Genomic DNA, 18,064 nt, shown 5'->3' on the forward strand with positions numbered 1-18,064 from the left:
GCGGACTTTCTTTAGTGTGGTTAGATGGTTAGGGCTCCAGATTAGTCTCTCATTCAGTGTACTGGGAGATATTTTAACGATTTAGTTAGGTGCATTGTGTGTGTAGTGGCTAGTGTTTAAAATAAAAACGATAAAAAATGCTAGTAACTAATAAAACATGTCTTATTACACTATTGGCCAATAAAATTGCAACACCGAGAAGAAATGGAGATGATAAACTGGTATTCATTGGACACATATATTATACTAGAACTGACATGTGATTACATTTTCCCACAATTTGGGTGCATAAATCCTGTGAAATCAGTACCCAGAACAACCACCTCTGGCCGTAATAACGGCCTTGATACGCCTGGGCATTGAGTCAAACAAAGCTTGGATGGCATGTACAGGTACAGCTGCCCATGCAGCTTCAACACGATACCACAGGTCATCAAGAGTAGTGACTGGCGTATTGTGACGAGCCAGTTGCTCGGCCACCATTGACCACACGTTTTGAATTGGTGATAGATCTGGAGAACGTGCTGGCCAGGGCAGCAGTCGAACATTTTCTGTATCCAGAAAGGGCCGTACAGGACCTGCAACATGCGGTCGTGCATTATCCTGCTGAAATGTATGGTTTCGCAGGGATCGAATGAAGGGTAGAGCCACGGGTCGTAACACATCTGAAATGTAACGTCCATTGTTCAAAGTGCCGTCAATGCGAACAAGAGGTGACCCAGACGTGTAACCAATGGCACGCCATACCATAACGCCGGGTGATACGGCAGTATGGCGATGACGAATACACGCTTCCAATGTGCGTTCACCACGATGTCGCCAAACACGGATGCGACCATCATGATGCTGTAAACAGAACCTGGATTCATCCGAAAAAATGACGTTTTGCCATTCGTGCACCCAGGTTCGTCGTTGAGTACACCATCGCAGGAGCTCCTGTCTGTGATGCAGCGTCAGGGGTAACCGCAGCCATGGTCTCCGAGCTGATAGTCCATGCTGCTGCAAACGTCGTCGAACTGTTCGTGCAGATGGTTGTTGTCTTGCAAACGTCCCCATCTGTTGACTCAGGGATCGAGACGTGGCTGCACGATCCGTTACAGCCATACGGATAAGATGCCTGTCATCTCGACTGCTAGTGATACGAGGCCGTTGGGATCCAGCACGGCGTTCCGTATTACCCTCCTGAACCCACCGACTCCATATTCTGCTAACAGTCATTGGATCTCGACCAAAGTGAGCAGCAATGTCGCGATACGATGGACCGCAATCGCGATAGGCTACAATCCGATCTTTATCAAAGTCGGAAACGTGATGGTACACATTTCTCCTCCTTACACGAGCCATCACAAAAACGTTTCACCAGGCAACGCCGGTCAACTGCTGTTTGTGTATGAGAAATCGGTTGGAAACTTTCCTCATGGCAGCACGTTGTACGTGTCGCCACCGGCGCCAACCTTGAATGAATGCTCTGAAAAGCTAATCATTTGCATATCACAGCATCTTCTACCTGTCGGTTAAATTTCGCGTCTGTAGCACGTCATCTTCGTGGTGTAGCAATTTTAATGGCCAGTAGTGTACATGCGGTGAGTCAGATCAGCATTATTTATATGTTGCTCAGATTGATGGAAGGTGGTGCCCTTGATTAACGATAGCTGTCTACAAGTCGCGCGAGCAGAGAGACTCGCCGTCGGGCGATAGTCCCTTGCTTACGTCACACGGTTTGGGCGGCTGGCTGGCGATGGGTCGGCTGCGCGGCCTGCAGCCTCAGTTGGAGCTGGCGATGGACTTCAGGGCGGTCGTGGTGTCGGCGGCGCTGCTGGTCGCCGTCTCTGTTCAGGTTACCTCACATATCACGCACACCATTCATAGCCTACGTTTAACTGTTACTGCAACTGTTGATGATTTTTTAGTCATTTATATCAAATCTACTTCCATACTTCGTAAGCCGCCGCAATGTGTGTGGTAGACAGTATTTCGCGTACCACTGGAGCTTGCTGCCTTTCCTGTTTGAGTGGATATAGGTGGACAGAAGGAGGCGTTTGTGAAAAACATCCATGTGAACTCGATTCTCTCTAATTTCGCCTTCAGTCTTTTCCCGAGGTAACAGGAAAAAATGTTGTTTTATTCTCCTAGGAACGACCGCTTTGCGTATTGTAGCAGCGAACCACACCGTCATGCACAAAGTGTCTCTTGTTGCGTCTGCCACCGGAGCTCGATAAGAATGTGTGTGAGGTTTCCGCGCAATGGTGACGAAACGCTAGCGGTTTTCTTCGAATCTTCTCTGTTTCCTCTATCAGGAGGATAAGGGTACCAGACTGAGAAGAAATGCTCACGTCACCATAGAGTGTTTTGTAACCTCCCTCCTTCGTGTGTGGTCTGTTCCTCCTCGTGATTCTTCCAATGAATCTCAGTTTGGCATATGGCTTTCCTGCGCTTAGTTTTATGTGGTTGTTCTACTTTAAATCGCCCAGTACGCATACTCTCAGACATTTAACAAATGCGACTATTTTCAGTGATCATTCGGCAATTGTATAGTCCGTGGTTTGTATACTAATGTTGTAAATACGCTAAGTAACTCTCTCTCATATATTTTCACAAAAAACTGTTGACCAAATTTTAATGAAATTTGGTACGGAGATAGCTTGAAGCCGAGGAAGAACATAGCCTACTTTAGGAAGTGTGCAGTACAAGACATTCATTGATTTGAAAAATTTTACGCGAAATGCGTAAATACACTTCTTCCTCGAGAAGGCTCTTTATCCATTGACTTTTGAGCTTATCGCTTTATCGTATTTGCGAAAATGTTTTTATTGGATGAAATGATCCACGTAATACGATTCAATGTAATGAATACAATGCCTATACCATCCTCAACGTGTTGAACCCATTCTCTTTTTCTTCTTCTTCTTCTTCTTCTTCTTCTTTAGTAGCGCTAAAGCCCTTGGTGAACTTCGGCTTCTTCAACGATTTTCCTCCACATTTCTAGGTTATCTGCTGCTCTTTTGCACCATCGGACTCCCATACTGGTGAAATCCACTATCACGTCGTCAGTACATCTTCTTCTACGTCTCCATTTTCTCCTAGCTAAATGGATCACACTTTTCATCATTTTTCTTTGAATTGTATCCTGTGCCATTCTCGCCATGTGTCCAAACCGTCATATTCGCTGTGATTTCACAAAATTCACTATGCTCCTACATTGTGTTAATACGTGTAATTCGGCGTTGGAGCGTATTCTCCAGCTTTCTTACTCCCTTGTTGCACCACAGATATTGCATAGTATTTTCCGCTGAAAGCTTGTTATTGCATTTTTGTCATGTTCTGTCCATACTTCTGACCAATATGTGACAAATGAGCTGACCAGGGAGTTATATATTGGTAGTTTTGTATTTCTTTTAGCAAGACTCTTTCTAAACAGCTTCACATTTGCAAAGTAAGCGCCGGCCGTTGGTGGCCGAGCGGTTCTAGGCGCTTCAGTCTGGAACCGCGCGACCGCTACGGTCGCAGGTTCGAATCCTGCCTCGGGCATGGATGTGTGTGATGTCCTTATGTTAGTTAGGTTTAAGTAGTTCTAAGTTCTAGGGGACTGATGACCTGAGATGTTAGGTCCTACAGTGCTCAGAGCCATTTTTGCAAAGTAAGCTCCGTTTTTATTTAAACCTTTCTTCCATATTAAAATTATTAAACGCGGAAGTAACTCTGTTACTTTTACCCGACTAAAGCGCTACGTCGATTTCGATTAAATTAGCACTGAACCGTTAAGCAGAAAATAAATGTCACTGCATTTCATCTGGTCTTCACTCACAGTACGACCCTGTATCATTATGGCATTTATGTACTCCGGAGTCACCCGTGTTTCTTCGTAGACTTCATGTTTAATTTTCCTAATAGTTATAAGTGCACAGCGGATAAGGCTGAGGGGCGGGCAAACCATTTTGATACAACCGACTACGATCTCCAGTGCTCTGCTAAGGTTTTTGCTTGACCATGGGAGGGGTAGGGGGGGGGGGGGCGGGTGGAGGGGCACATGTGAGGTATTGATACCATTCTTATCTTATGCGTAGTGTCACATCCGTTAATAATAGTAGATCGTTGTGTATTCACTTTTCCCAGCCAGTGTTGATTCTCAACTGACCAGTAGTGCATCTTGCGAGAACTGAGTTGCCCATCATTTGTAAACAAAGTCAAAAAATGTTCAAATGTGTGTGAATTTCTGAGGGGCCAAACTGCTGAGGTCATCGGTCCCTACTCTTACACACTACTTAAATTAACTTATGCTAAGAACAACACACACACCCGTGCCTGAGGGAGGACTTGAAACTCTGGCGTGAGGGGCCGCGCAGTCCGTGACGTGGCGCCTGAAACCACGCTACCACTTCGCACGGCGTAGACAATGTCACATCCGTAAGCAAGATCGTGCATAGAAACGAGACATCACTTAGCAGTTTTTGTAGGTACAATTCGGAGGACTGTAGTCGATTTTGAAAGTTATTACCATGAAGCTGTTGATGGACCAAAATGAAATCAGATAGATTCCATGCATATTGTAGAAACGGGTGTTTGAATGTGTGTATGTCCTAAACCACAGCACAGATTTCAACTAAACTTTGTACAAATATGCCTTAATGTCATTCAAGAACCATCTATTTATCATAGTTCAGGAAATATGCTGTCATAAATAATGAGATACGTAGAAAAAAACTGCCGCATCATGCATGAGTTTCAAATATATTACTTCCGTGCTACTAACTCTATTCGCAATAAATTATGCAGACAGTATCCATGTATGCCCCTGAACATACCTACAAAATTATGTCGTTGTGTGACACATAGATCTGGAGATATCACATTATAGACACTGAAACGCGTAAAAAACTTCCCCATCAAACATGGCGTTATATTTATTACTTCTTTGCTGCTAATACTATTCGTATCATATTTCGTATACAGTATCCATATATGGCGCTGAATATATCTACAAAAATATGTCATTGTACGACACATAGTACAAGAGATATGATGTCACAAACACTGAGATGTGTGAAAAAATGTCGCATCATCCATGAAGTTATAATACATCTATTCTTTGCTGTAAGATACTCCTACAGCTGAGTCAACTTATTGAAATCCCTGACACGCGACAGCGTTTCTGAGAGCTTTCAACAAGTGAGTGGAAACGGCTGTAGGCGAAACAATAGCCGTCTATAGAGATACAAAGAGGCGCTGCGAAAGGGGCTTTTAGAAAAAGTTGTTGTAGACTCTCAAAGCTCAAATCAGCTACGTTCAGCGTACAGAAACTGTACGGGATCGTCTCACTCCAAGTCTACTACAGGAATACTTGCCAGATTTCGTTTCTAACAGAAAATTGGCAGAATGAATACCTGGAATTGCTGGACTTGTCAGCTAGGTGTAGAGCACTCCTTGCGCTGATTTTTGGAAATTTGTCGTAATAATCCTGTGGGACCAAACTGCTGAGGCCATAGGTCCTTAGGCTTACACAAACTAACTTACGGTAAGGAAAACACACACATCCATGCCCGAGGGAGGATTCGAACTACCGACCGGGAGGGGGGGGGGGGGGGTTGCCTATCTAAAGCCTTCCAGGGACAACAAGAAATCGATTTTTGTCTTTCAATCAATTACTGGCCGAATTTACAACTGTAAAACGCTTTCGTTATCAGGTCATTAGGAGATACAGTCTCAACATTAAGTTTTTAATACAAGACAAATACGACAAACTTTGCAAGTCTTGAGGCAACGTAACTCATGATGTTCAAATCACGTAGTCGATACTCATACTCAGCCAGTGTTTGATAATGAGAGCATTTAGCGAATTTCAACGAATTTTTCACAAAACTGCAAATCTTAACTTTTGCTAGCTTACACTCCTCACAAGTTGATGAAATGAACGTTTCCGCTGTTCACGCAGTAAAACTCAAGCACCAGGGAAGACTTTTTTTTTTTTTTTTTATTGCTAGCTCCATTTGAAACATATTTTGCAGAACAAATCGACAAATACCATTGAATGTATCAGCAAAATTACATCACTGTCGATGCATAGTTCAGAAGGTATGAGGTCATAAACATGACAATTTACAAATAATTTCGAACCTTTTCGGAATTTTTTCTCGCTTACAAGCTTAACATCAAACACTGAACTTATTAACTCATTTGTAAAGTAATCAGACGTTTGAAGCTGTTTTATACACTGGGGTTCGATGTTTTAATGAAAGTGGTTGTTAATATTTCACCAAGTTCCAAAGCCCTCTTGGAGCACATCATCTCGTTGAAGCCCTCTTTGAGTGACCTTTCCATCATCATAGACAAAAATCATGTAGTATCGTTTTTAAAAAAATAATCAGTACTATAATTCGGCAGCTACTGTTTGCATAAACCACAATTTTCTTCTCATTTTCTGCTTCACTTAGCGAAAACAGCAGCTCGGTATACTTGTTTGTTCTATATATACCCTGTCCAGTCACATTAATTTGAAGACCTGTCAAAAGGCTGAATAACCACCTTTTACAACAGGGACCCCTCCAAGACGTGCAGGAAATGGAAATGAGCGTTTGGCGTCATTGGCCGAGATGCCCCTTACGGGGGCAGGTCTGGCCGCCTCAGTGCAGGTCTTATTTCATTCGACGCCTCATTGGGCGACCTGCGCGCGGGATAGGGATGAAATGATAAGGAAGACAACACAACACCCAATCCCTGAGCGGAGAAAATCCTCGACCCAGCCGGGAATCGAACCCGGGCCCCTTAGGGCGGCAGTCCGTCACGCTGACCAGTCACCTATCCTTTTTTCATCTCATTTTTCTTCTATATTGTTCGTTGAATTTGTTCGTGGAAGACGTCCGATGACACTCGCTCAGGTTGTTCGTTGATCCATTTACTCAGTTTTTTATTACAGAGGGTAGCTGAACCCTCTGACTGAACATGCTGAGCTACCGTGCCGGCACCTATCGTGGCGGACACGACGTGCAGGAAGAGAGTCAATTAGGTTTCCGAAGGTACCGACAAGGATGTGGGGTCATACCGATCCAGTGCCGTTGCCAGCTTCGCTCCGTTTCTCGATTGAGGACCCGTTGCACGAACATCGTGATCGATGTGGTGCCACAAATTCTAGATTGAGCTTAAATTCAGGGAGTTTGGTGGCCAAGGGAATACCGTAGGCTGTTCTTGGTGCTCTTTAAGCCACGCATGTATGTTGCGAGTTGTGTGACATGTTGCATTGTCCTGCTGGTAGAGGCCATCGTGCCGAGGGAAAACAAACTGCATGTAGGGGTAGACACGCTCTGCAAGGATATGTGCATACTTGTGCTGACCCGTTGTGACTTCCCGAACGACGAGATCGCTTTTGTTGATTTGTAACTCATTTTGCAGAAAGTATCCACATATACCACTGAATGTACCTGGGTCGCAGATTCTCACCGCTCAGGGGCTGGGTGTTGTGTTGTCCTCATCATCATCATTTCATCCCCATCGACGCGCAAGTTGACGAAAGACTTGCACCCGGCGAACGGTCTACCCGACGGGAGGCCATAGTCACACGACATTTACATTTTTTTTACTAATAATGTACCAGCAAAATTATATCATTGTTGACACAAATTTCAAGGGATAACATAAACATGGCGACGAGTGGCTAAGACATATTCAGGAAGATTGTCTGACCGAATCCTAATCGCGCGATCCGTAATCCGTATATGGGTTTGTTTTGGGATTGATGAATCGCTTCAGGTGGACTCCGAGCTCAGTACTTCGATGAAATCGCATCAGACTTTTTTCCTAGCTTTCCACAAAATTACTTAATGTAAATATCAGGATGGTTTGTTTGGGAAGGGTATGGTCTATTCCTTCATCTTTTTCAAAACCAACGCTTGGGCAGTCTCTAACGATCTCATCGTCGACGATATGTTAGACATTCTTCGTAAAGCTTATTGTTGAAGTAGTTATGAGAGACCTCTCTAATTACACCGCCCAATCACGTTTATGTGACCACGCCAATGTTCGACGGCAACTGTCAATAACCGCTCACAACGCAAGTCGCGTCTACATCTACATCTACATCATACTCCGCAAGCCACCTAATAGTGGGTGGCGGAGGGTACTTCCGGTACGACTGTCTGATCCCTCCAACCCTGTTCCACTCGTGAATAATGCGTGGGAAGAATGATTGTCGGTAAGCCTCTGTATTGGCTCTAATTTCTCGAATACCCTGCTCGTGGTCAATACGCGAGACATACGTGGGGGTGAGTAATATGTTGACCGACTCCTCCTGAAAAGTGCTGTCCGGAAATTTCAATAGTAAATGTCTCTGTGATGCACAACGCCTCTCTTCTAACTTCTACCAGTGGAGTTTGTTTAACATCTCCGTAGCACTCTCTCGCCAGCGAAACGATCCCGTGACGAAACGCATCGCTCTTCGTTGGATCTCCTCTATCAGTCCTACCTGATAGGGATCCTAGATACACGAACAATTCTCAAGAATCGGGCGAACGAGCGCCTTATAAGCCACTTCTTTCGGGGATAAGTTACATTTCCTTACTTCCGATGAATATGAGTCTGGTGTCTCCTTTTCCAACTATCTGTTTCATATGGTCATTCCACTTAAGGTCGCTCTGGATAGTTATGCCTAGATATTTTACGGCAGACGCTGTCTCCAGCTGTTTGTCATCAATAGTGTAGCTGTACAGTAGTGGATTTCTTTTCCTATGTTGTACACTCCTGGAAATTGAAATAAGAACACCGTGAATTCATTGTCCCAGGAAGGGGAAACTCTATTGACACATTCCTGGGGTCAGATACATCACATGATTACACTGACAGAACCACAGGCACATAGACACAGGCAACAGAGCATGCACAATGTCGGCACTAGTACAGTGTATATCCACCTTTCGCAGCAATGCAGGCTGCTATTCTCCCATGGAGACGATCGTAGAGATGCTGGATGTAGTCCTGTGGAACGGCTTGCCATGCCATTTCCACCTGGCGCCTCAGTTGGACCAGCGTTCGTGCTGGACGTGCAGACCGCGTGAGACGACGCTTCATCCAGTCCCAAACATGCTTAATGGGGGACAGATCCGGAGATCTTGCTGGCCAGGGTAGTTGACTTACACCTTCTAGAGCACGTTGGGTGGCACGGGATACATGCGGACGTGCATTGTCCTGTTGGAACAGCAAGTTCCCTTGCCGGTCTAGGAATGATAGACCGATAGGTTCGATGACGGTTTGGATGTACCGTGCACTATTCAGTGGCCCCTCGACGATCACCAGTGGTGTACGGCCAGTGTAGGAGATCGCTCCCCACACCATGATGCCGGGTGTTGGCCCTGTGTGCCTCGGTCGTATGCAGTCCTGATTGTGGCGCTCACCTGCACGGCGCCAAACACGCATACGACCATCATTGGCACCAAGACAGAAGCGACTCTCATCGCTGAAGACGACACGCCTCCATTCGTCCCTCCATTCACGCCTGTCGCGACACCACTGGAGGCGGGCTGCACGATGTTGGGGCGTGAGCGGAAGACGGCCTAACGGTGTGCGGGACCGTAGCCCAGCTTCATGGAGACGGTTGCGAATGGTTCTCGCCGATACCCCAGGAGCAACAGTGTCCCTAATTTGCTGGGAAGTGGCGGTGCGGTCCCCTACGGCACTGCGTAGGATCCTACGGTCTTGGCGTGCATCCGTGCGTCGCTGCGGTCCGGTCCCAGGTCGACGGGCACGTGCACCTTCCGCCGACCACTGGCGACAACATCGATGTACTGTGGAGACCTCACGCCCCACGTGTTGAGCAATTCGGCGGTACGTCCACCCGGCCTCCCGCATGCCCACTATACGCCCTCGCTTAAAGTCCGTCAACTGCACATACGGTTCACGTCCACGCTGTCGTGGCATGCTACCAGTGTTAAAGACTGCGATGGAGCGCCGTATGCCACGGCAAACTGGCTGACACTGACGGCGGCGGTGCACAAATGCTGCGCAGCTAGCGCCATTCGACGGCCAACACCGCGGTTCCTGGTGTGTCCGCTGTGCCGTGCGTGTGATCATTGCTTGTACAGCTCTCTCGCAGTGTCCGGAGCAAGTATGGTGGGTCTGACACACCGGTGTCAATGTGTTCTTTTTTCCATTTCCAGGAGTGTATTTATTTACGCTAAGGGTCAACTGCCAGAGTCTGCACTTTTCGTCAATTCTCTGCAGGTCGTTCTGCAAATTTTTACTATCTTCTGGCGGTGCTACTTTGGCATAAACAACTGCATCATCTGCGAGTAACCTTATAGAGCATCCGACGCTTTCTACTATATCATTTATATACAGGGTGGTCCATTGATAGTGACGAGGCCAAATATCTCACGAAATAAGCATCAACCGAAAAAACTACAAAGAACGAAACTCGTCTAGCTTGAAGGGGGAAACCAGACGGCGCTATGGTCGGCCCGCTAGATGGCGCTGCCATAGGTCAAACGAATATCAACTGCATTTTTTTAAAATAGGAAACCACATTTTTTATTTCATATTCGTGTAGTACGTAAAGATATATGAATGTTTTAGTTGGACCACTCTTTTCGCTTTGTGATAGATGGCGCTGTAACATTGCGGTGTCTCATTTTTGCGAGCCGTGCCCGAAACCCGATCACTTTTTCCTATATTTTTTTATCTTGATACTCATGCACATAGAATGTTATCACACATGAACGTTTCTTACCGCGTTAGGGGATGCAAGTGTTATATTAATTGTTGTTGTTGTGGTCTACAGTCCTGGGACTGGTTTGATGCAGCTCTCCATGCTACTCTATCCTGTGCAAGCTGCTTCACCTTCCCGTAACTACTGCAACCTAAATCCTTCTGAATCTGCTTAGTGTATTCATCTCTTGGTCTCCCTCTACGATTTTTACCCTCCACGCTGCCCTCCAATACTAAATTGGTGATCCCTTGATGCCTCAGAACATGTCCTACCAACCGATCCCTTCTACTAGTCAAGTTGTGCCACAAATTTCTCTTCTCCCCAACCCTGTTCAATACCTCGTCGTTAGTTATGTGATCTACCCATCTAATCTTCAGCATTCTTCTGTAGCACCACATTTCAAAAGCTTCTATTCTCTTCTTGTCCAAACTATTTATCGTCCATGTTTCACTTCCATACATGGCTACACTCCATACAAATACTTTCAGAAACGACTTTCTGACATTTAAATCTATACTCGACGTTAACAAATTTCTCTTCTTCAGAAACGCTTTCCTTGCCATTGCCAGTCTACATTTTATATCCTCTCTACTTAGACCATCATCAGTTATTTTGCTCCCCAAAAAGCAAAACTCCTTTACTACTTTAAGTGTCTCATTTCCTAATCTAATTCCCTCAGCATCACCCGACTTTATTCGATTACATTCCATTATCCTCGTTTTACTTTTGTTGATGTTCATCTTATATCCTCCTTTCAAGACACTGTCCATTCCGTTCAACTGCTCTTCCAAGTCCTTTGCTGTCTCTGACAGAATTACAATATCATCGGCGAACCTCAATGTTTTTATTTCTTCTCCATGGATTTTAATACCTACTCCGAATTTTTCTTTTGTTTCCTTCACTGCTTGCTCAATATACAGATTATTAATTATATTAATTATAATATTACAAGTAGGTTGCACAATAAGTGTTATATGTTTATTATATAATATATGTATGTGTGGTATTTTCAGAGGTTACAATCATTTTAAATTATGATATTCTTGTATTTCTCTCTTACATGAACTCTTATATTTATTCATCAGGGATATTTGATGCATTCCCTTGTGTGATAGCGATAGCACAAACATATGAAACATGGGAATTCAAGCGTCTGAGTTATCTTGGAACGAAATTATTTCTGCTCATTTGTTAGCAACTTCGGCACATACCTCCTTCTGAGGTCCTAATGCTCCATTAAAATGAAATGAATGAATCACGTACTAATTTAAACATGTCTGCGAGTACTCTGATCGTGATTCGTCTATCCTGCATCACGACCTCATTTGCGAATGTTGAGGACCTACCTAAACGTGCTTCACTCCTCTCTGATGAACGGCCATCTTTGATGCTGTTGTACCACTCAGTGGTAGCCACTGTTTCTCCCAAAACACTTGTCGAATCCTGCGGATTGTTTCACCCTGAGAATCGTCAAGCTTAAAACTTGGTACAATAACGTTGTTCAACTTTCTCATTTTGACCACAATACAAAACCTGACGACTACCACCTACACGCGTTCAGTTGTCAACAGCCAGCCAATGACGGGCTGTTCCCGCAGCCATGAAGAAAATCAGGTACGCGCACAGAGTATGTCTACAAACATAGACAGAATACGCGCCCAGTACCGTGGTTGATTTCAACGGTAGACAGTAAAGTAGGTTACTTTTTGAACAGTCTTCGTATAGAGTGCTAAAACAGAAATATCGACATCATCTGTATATGTTATTTCTTTATTTTAAGTTCATTCGCCAGACATATAATTAGTAGACGAGGACAAAGATATTTCAATATACATTGGAAAACATTCTAGTAGTAATCTTCTACGGACGTGGGTGGAAAAATTAAAAATAATAATCAGGATTCGAACACGGTGCGCAAAAGCAAGAAGCTCCGATGCTTGCTATTGTGTCACCAGTCACTTGGTAAAAGCTGCATAAAGCTGACCGGGCGGGGAGCTGACGGTGTAAGCACCTTCCCACGTTCACGCAGCTCCCTCTGTCGGAAGTTCGAGTTCTCCCTTGGGAATGGGCGTATGTGTTGTCCTTAGTGTAAGTTTGTTTAAGATTAAGTAGTGTGTAAGCCTAGGGACCGACGAACTTAGCAATTTTGTCCCATAGAACGTACCACAAATTTCCAATTTTTTTGCATATAATGCACCTGGAAAATTTTGACTGATGTTTTCTCAGAAACTGTCGAATACCTACGAATAACCCAAGACACATGTTAGCTTATATTGGCCTCTCTTTAAATGAGCTAAGTTTCTGAGAAATCTGGTTATGATGACACTTGCCGTGTTCTTCTTGTGAGTATATTCACCCAATATTTGAGGATGAGTTTTCATTTATTACTTCTTTAGTATTAACTTTGTTTGCAAGAAATTTTGCAGTGTCCACATACGCGTATGCAATTGAACGCACCTGGAAAATTATATTACTGTACAACAAGTAATTTATCCTTCAACACAACAAAATTGCTTTCTAATTCTATACATTAGTTTTTTACCTTTTTTTAAAAACATTTACAGTATTAGTCACGCGGGACTATCTGTTTTTCGGGACGTTCTCGGTAAACACGACCTGGGAAAGGATCTAGCACCGCAGCCTATCAGGTGTGAATTTTATGCAGACAAAATCAGACCAGCATGCTGTCTTGTTCGACTAGAATGATCTTTGTCGTTTCTCAGCACCAGAGCTGCTTATTTCAATACCTCCCATTAGTGAGTATGTGCAGTGGTCAAATAGTGGAATGCTATTACCGACGTTGTTCAGTAATTTTTTGAACGGAATAAAAATTTGGCTTTCGGCCTGTTGTTTTCATTTTAAACTATAGACTGTCCTAAAAAATGGATAAAAGGTTTGAATCTGTTGACTGTCTTTACATAGAAATAGATCTTTCCAAGTAACTTCGGCTTGCGGTACGATAGCAGCCATGGACGGTGTTAAAATGTGTCTACTGCATTTGTGTCAAATTTATTTGACGTGTTATCAAGGTTATTTTGTGACTGTGGAAAGCTACTGCATTATTTGGCCTGCGTCTCTGGATATACATTAAACGGTATATTGTCTGGTTTTCCTATTCGATACGTTTGTCCACGTTAAGGTGTCGCGTAATCCCTTATATAGTTGGCAATATTGTTCGAAGTTATTAACTGCTAATGATATTTTCACTCAATGTAAAGTTTCAACCTAAAACTATACTGTATAGTCTATACGTTATTTTGCAAATAATATCACACAAGCATTATTCCATTAAGTGGCACCTTTCAAAATCCGACGAATATTATCCTAGTTTCCACATTTTTGAAACGGATATATGGCTTCAAATAACGTGAATCAGAATAACTGGAAATTCTGTCTAAACCTGAGTAAGAACCCGTCCGCTGAAGAGAAGGATATGTTCTGATAGGTGTTCCATACGTGCATTGCAGATACCTAAACAACTGTCACTGATAATGATACAGTAAGCAATGAGCCTCTAATACTCTTTCCACACGCTGACATTAACTCTAAAATGCAACGGAAGCTTTCTTCACTCGAAAATGTTTTTCGTAACTCATGATCGGAGCGAGGTTATCAGCTGACTTAGGCTTCGATTGCTATCTCCTCGTATGGCAGTAGCCACGACTCTCAAACAACGAAATTAAAAAAAAAAATATAAAAAATAAAAAATAAACTAAGGGAAAAGCCCTTGAGAGTACACTACTCGTTGCTGTGTCCTCGAGGCAGCGACAGCAGTACCATTTATATCAATTAGATTATTATAGTTTACCCATATCAGTATGGACACTCCTACAAAATATCGAAAGTATCCTGTAGAAAACGCTACTGCATCGACTACTGGAGCTGGGAAAGATCGTCTGGCAAGCCGTCAAATCTGCTTTGTACAGTTATTTGAAGTACACAAGGCTATCAAAACAAATGGAACACACGAGTGGATACTAGCAATTTAGTATTAGACCATCTTAAATCGCATGATACCATTGTCCATACCGCCTGTACCTGTATGAAAGTTACTAAGGAATGTCAGACAGATAAGCATGCGGTATCGTAAACGTGCTAGGCGCTTCAGTCTGGAAACCACGCGAAAGCTACGGTCGCAGGTTCGAATCCTGCCTCGGGCATGGGTGTGTGTGATGTCCTTAGGTTAGGTAGGTTTAAGTAGTTCTACGTTCTAGGGGACTGATGACCTAAGATGTTAAGTCCCATAGTGTTCAGAGCCATTTGAACCATCATAAACATATATTGAACTTTTGTTACCTTGTAACATTGGTGACAGTAACACTGCTGGTGTAAGCTTTCGTTCTGCGTTAATGAATCCTTACTAGTGGACCGCTGTAAATTCACTACTGGCTATTAAAATTGCTACATCAAGAAGAAATGCAAATGATAAACGGGTATTCATTGTATATATATATTATACTAGAACTGGCATGTGATTACATTTTCACGCAATTTTGGTGCATAGATCCAGAGAAGTCAGTACCCAGAACAACCACCTCTGGCCGTAATAACGGCCTTGATACGCCTGGGCATTGAGTCAAACAAAGCTTGGATGGCGTGTACAGATACAGCTGCCCATGCAGCTTCAATACGATACCACAGTTCATCAAGAGTAGTGACTGGTGTATTGTGACGAGCCACTTGCTCTGCCACCATTACCCAGACGTTTTCAGGTAGTGAGAGGTCTGGAGAATGTGCTGGCCAGGGCAGCAATCGAACATCTTCTGTATCCTGAAAGGCCCATACAGGACCTGGAACATGCGGTCGTGAATTACTCTGCTGAAATGTATGGTTTCGCAGGGATCGAATGAAGGGTAGAGCCACGGGTCGTAACACATCTGAAATGTAACGTCCACTGTTCAAAGTGCCGTCAATGCGAACAAGAGGTGACCGAGACGTGTAACCAGTGGCACCCCATACCATCACGCCGCGTGATACGGCAGTATGGCGATGACGAATACACGCTTCCAATGTGCGTTCACCACGATGTCGCCAAACACGGATGCGACCATCATGATGCTGTAAACAGAACCTGGATTCATCCGAAAAAAAGACGTTTTGCCATTCGTGCACCCAGGTTCGTCGTTGAGTACACGATCGCAGGCGCTCCTGTCTGTGATGCAGCGTCAGGGGTAACCGCAGCCATGGTCTCCGAGCTGATTGTCCATGCTGCTGCAAACGTCGTCGAACTGTTCGTGCAGATGGTTGTTGTCTTGCAAACGTCCCATCTGTTGACTCAGGGATCGAGACGTGGCTGCACGATCCGTTACAGCCATGCGGATAAGATGCCTGTCATCTCGACTGCTAGTGATACGAGGCCGTTGGAATCCAGCATGGCATTCCGTATTACCCTCCTAAACCCACCGAGTCCATATTCTGCTAACAGTCATTGGATATCGACCAACACAAGCAGCAATGTCGCGATACGGTAAACTACAATCGCGATAGGCTACAATCCGACCTTTATCGAAGTCGGAAACGTGATGGTACGCATTTCTCCTCCTTACACGAGGCATCACAACAACGTTTCACCAGGCAACGCCGGTCAACTGCTGTTTGTGTGTGAGAAATCGGTTGGAAAATTTCCTCATGTTAGCACGCTGTAGGTGTCGCCACCGGCGCTAACCTTGTATGAATGCTCTGAAAAGCTAATCATTTGCATATCACAGCATCTTCTTCCTGTCGGTTAAATTTTGCGTCTGTAGGACCTCATCTTCGTGGTGTAGAAATTTAATGGCCAGTAGTGTAGTATTATCAACTGCACAAGGATTACTAGCTTCAGAGCGTATTGGATAATCCAATGAAGTGCTAACCACATCGCGTACCGATTACAAAAAATCAGAAGTAATTTAATTTATGATATTAATTCAGTTTACTATAATTCAACATTTTTTTGAAATGATTAATTTCGTTTTATGTCATAAAAAGTGCAGAGAGGGCATAAAATTCAGACTGGCAATAACAAGAATGGATTTCGGAAAAGGAGAAGTTTCCTAACATTGAATATAAATTTTAGTATTATGAAAACTTTTCTGAATGTCTTTATGTAGCCTTATGTGGAAGGGAAATGTGGACCACGAAAAATTAATACAAGAAGAGAACGGAGGCTTAAGTGTGCTGAAGATTAAATGAACCATGGACATTGTCGTTGTTGGGGATACTTGCGTGCCAGAATGGTACAGATAGCCGTACTACAACGTATTGGTACCTGTTGAGAGGCAAGACGAACGTGTGGTTACTGAAGAGGGGCAGCAGCCTTTTCGGTAGTTGCAGGGGCAACAGTCTGGGTGATTGACTGATCTGGCCTTGTAACAGCAACCAAAACGACCTCGATGTGCTGGTACTGCAAACTGCTGAAATTTTTCCGGAGGGCATGCTGCTTTTCTGAGTGGTTAAACGATGATGGCGTCCTCTTGGGTAAAATATTCCGGAGGTACAATAAGCCCCCTTTTGGATCTCCGCGCGCGGACTACTCAGGAGGACGTCCTTATCGGGAGAAACAAAACTGGCGTTCTACGGATCGGAACGTGGAATGTCAGATCTCTTAATCGGGCAGTTAGGTTAGGAAATTTAAAAAGGGAAATGGGTAGATTAAAGTTAGATATTGTATGGAATTAGTAAAGTTTGGTGGGAGGAGGAACAAGACTTCTGACCAGGTGAATACAGCGTTATAAACACAAAGTCCAATAACTCTAATGAAAGAGTAGGATCTGGAACCGAGCGACCGCTACGGTCGCAGGTTCGAGTCCTGCCTCGGGCATGGATGTGTTTGATGTCCTTAGGTTTAAGTAGTTCTAAGTTCTAGGGGACTGATGACCACAGCAGTTAAGTCCCATAGTGCTCAGAGCCATTTGAACTATTTTTCAAAGAGTAGGTTTAATAATGAATAAAAAATAGGAATGTAGATAAGCTATTACGAACAATATAGTAAACGCATTATTGTAGCCAACATAGATACGAATCACACGCCTGCCACAGTAGTACATGTTTATATGCCAACCGGCCGTCGTGGCCGAGCGGTTCTAGGTGCTTCAGTCTGGAACCGCGCCACCGCTACGGTCGCAGGTTCGAATCCTGCATCGGGCATGGATGTGTTTGATGTCTTTAGGTTAGTTAGGTTTAAGTAGTTCCAAGTTCTAGGCGACTGATGACCTGAGAAGTTAAGTCGCATAGTCCTCAGAGCCATTTCAACCATTTGTTTATATGCCAACTAGCTCCGCAGAAGATGAAGCGATTGAAGAAATGTACGATGCGAAAAAATAAATTATTCAGGTAGTTAAGGGAGACAAAAATTTAAAAGAGGAAGCATTCTGGTTGAATTTTGCATAGAGCATAAAT

At 44.0% G+C, this 18,064-nt stretch overlaps 1 protein-coding gene across 2 annotated transcripts in view; it reads left to right on the forward strand.

Annotated features, from left to right (window-relative positions):
- Positions 1 to 1,696: 1,696 nt before the first annotated feature.
- LOC124564066 (inter-alpha-trypsin inhibitor heavy chain H4-like) overlaps positions 1,697 to 18,064 on the forward strand; it is a 158,094-nt gene continuing 141,726 nt past the window's right edge. For both annotated transcript variants that reach the window (XM_047130991.1, XM_047130995.1), the window contains exon 1: positions 1,697 to 1,837. In XM_047130991.1, coding sequence (XP_046986947.1) covers positions 1,739 to 1,837 — 99 coding nt within the window. In that variant the 5' untranslated portion in view covers positions 1,697 to 1,738. The remainder of the gene's footprint in view (positions 1,838 to 18,064) is intronic.

Source organism: Schistocerca americana, chromosome 1, assembly GCF_021461395.2.
Source record: "Schistocerca americana isolate TAMUIC-IGC-003095 chromosome 1, iqSchAmer2.1, whole genome shotgun sequence".
Lineage (NCBI taxonomy): Eukaryota > Metazoa > Arthropoda > Insecta > Orthoptera > Acrididae > Schistocerca > Schistocerca americana.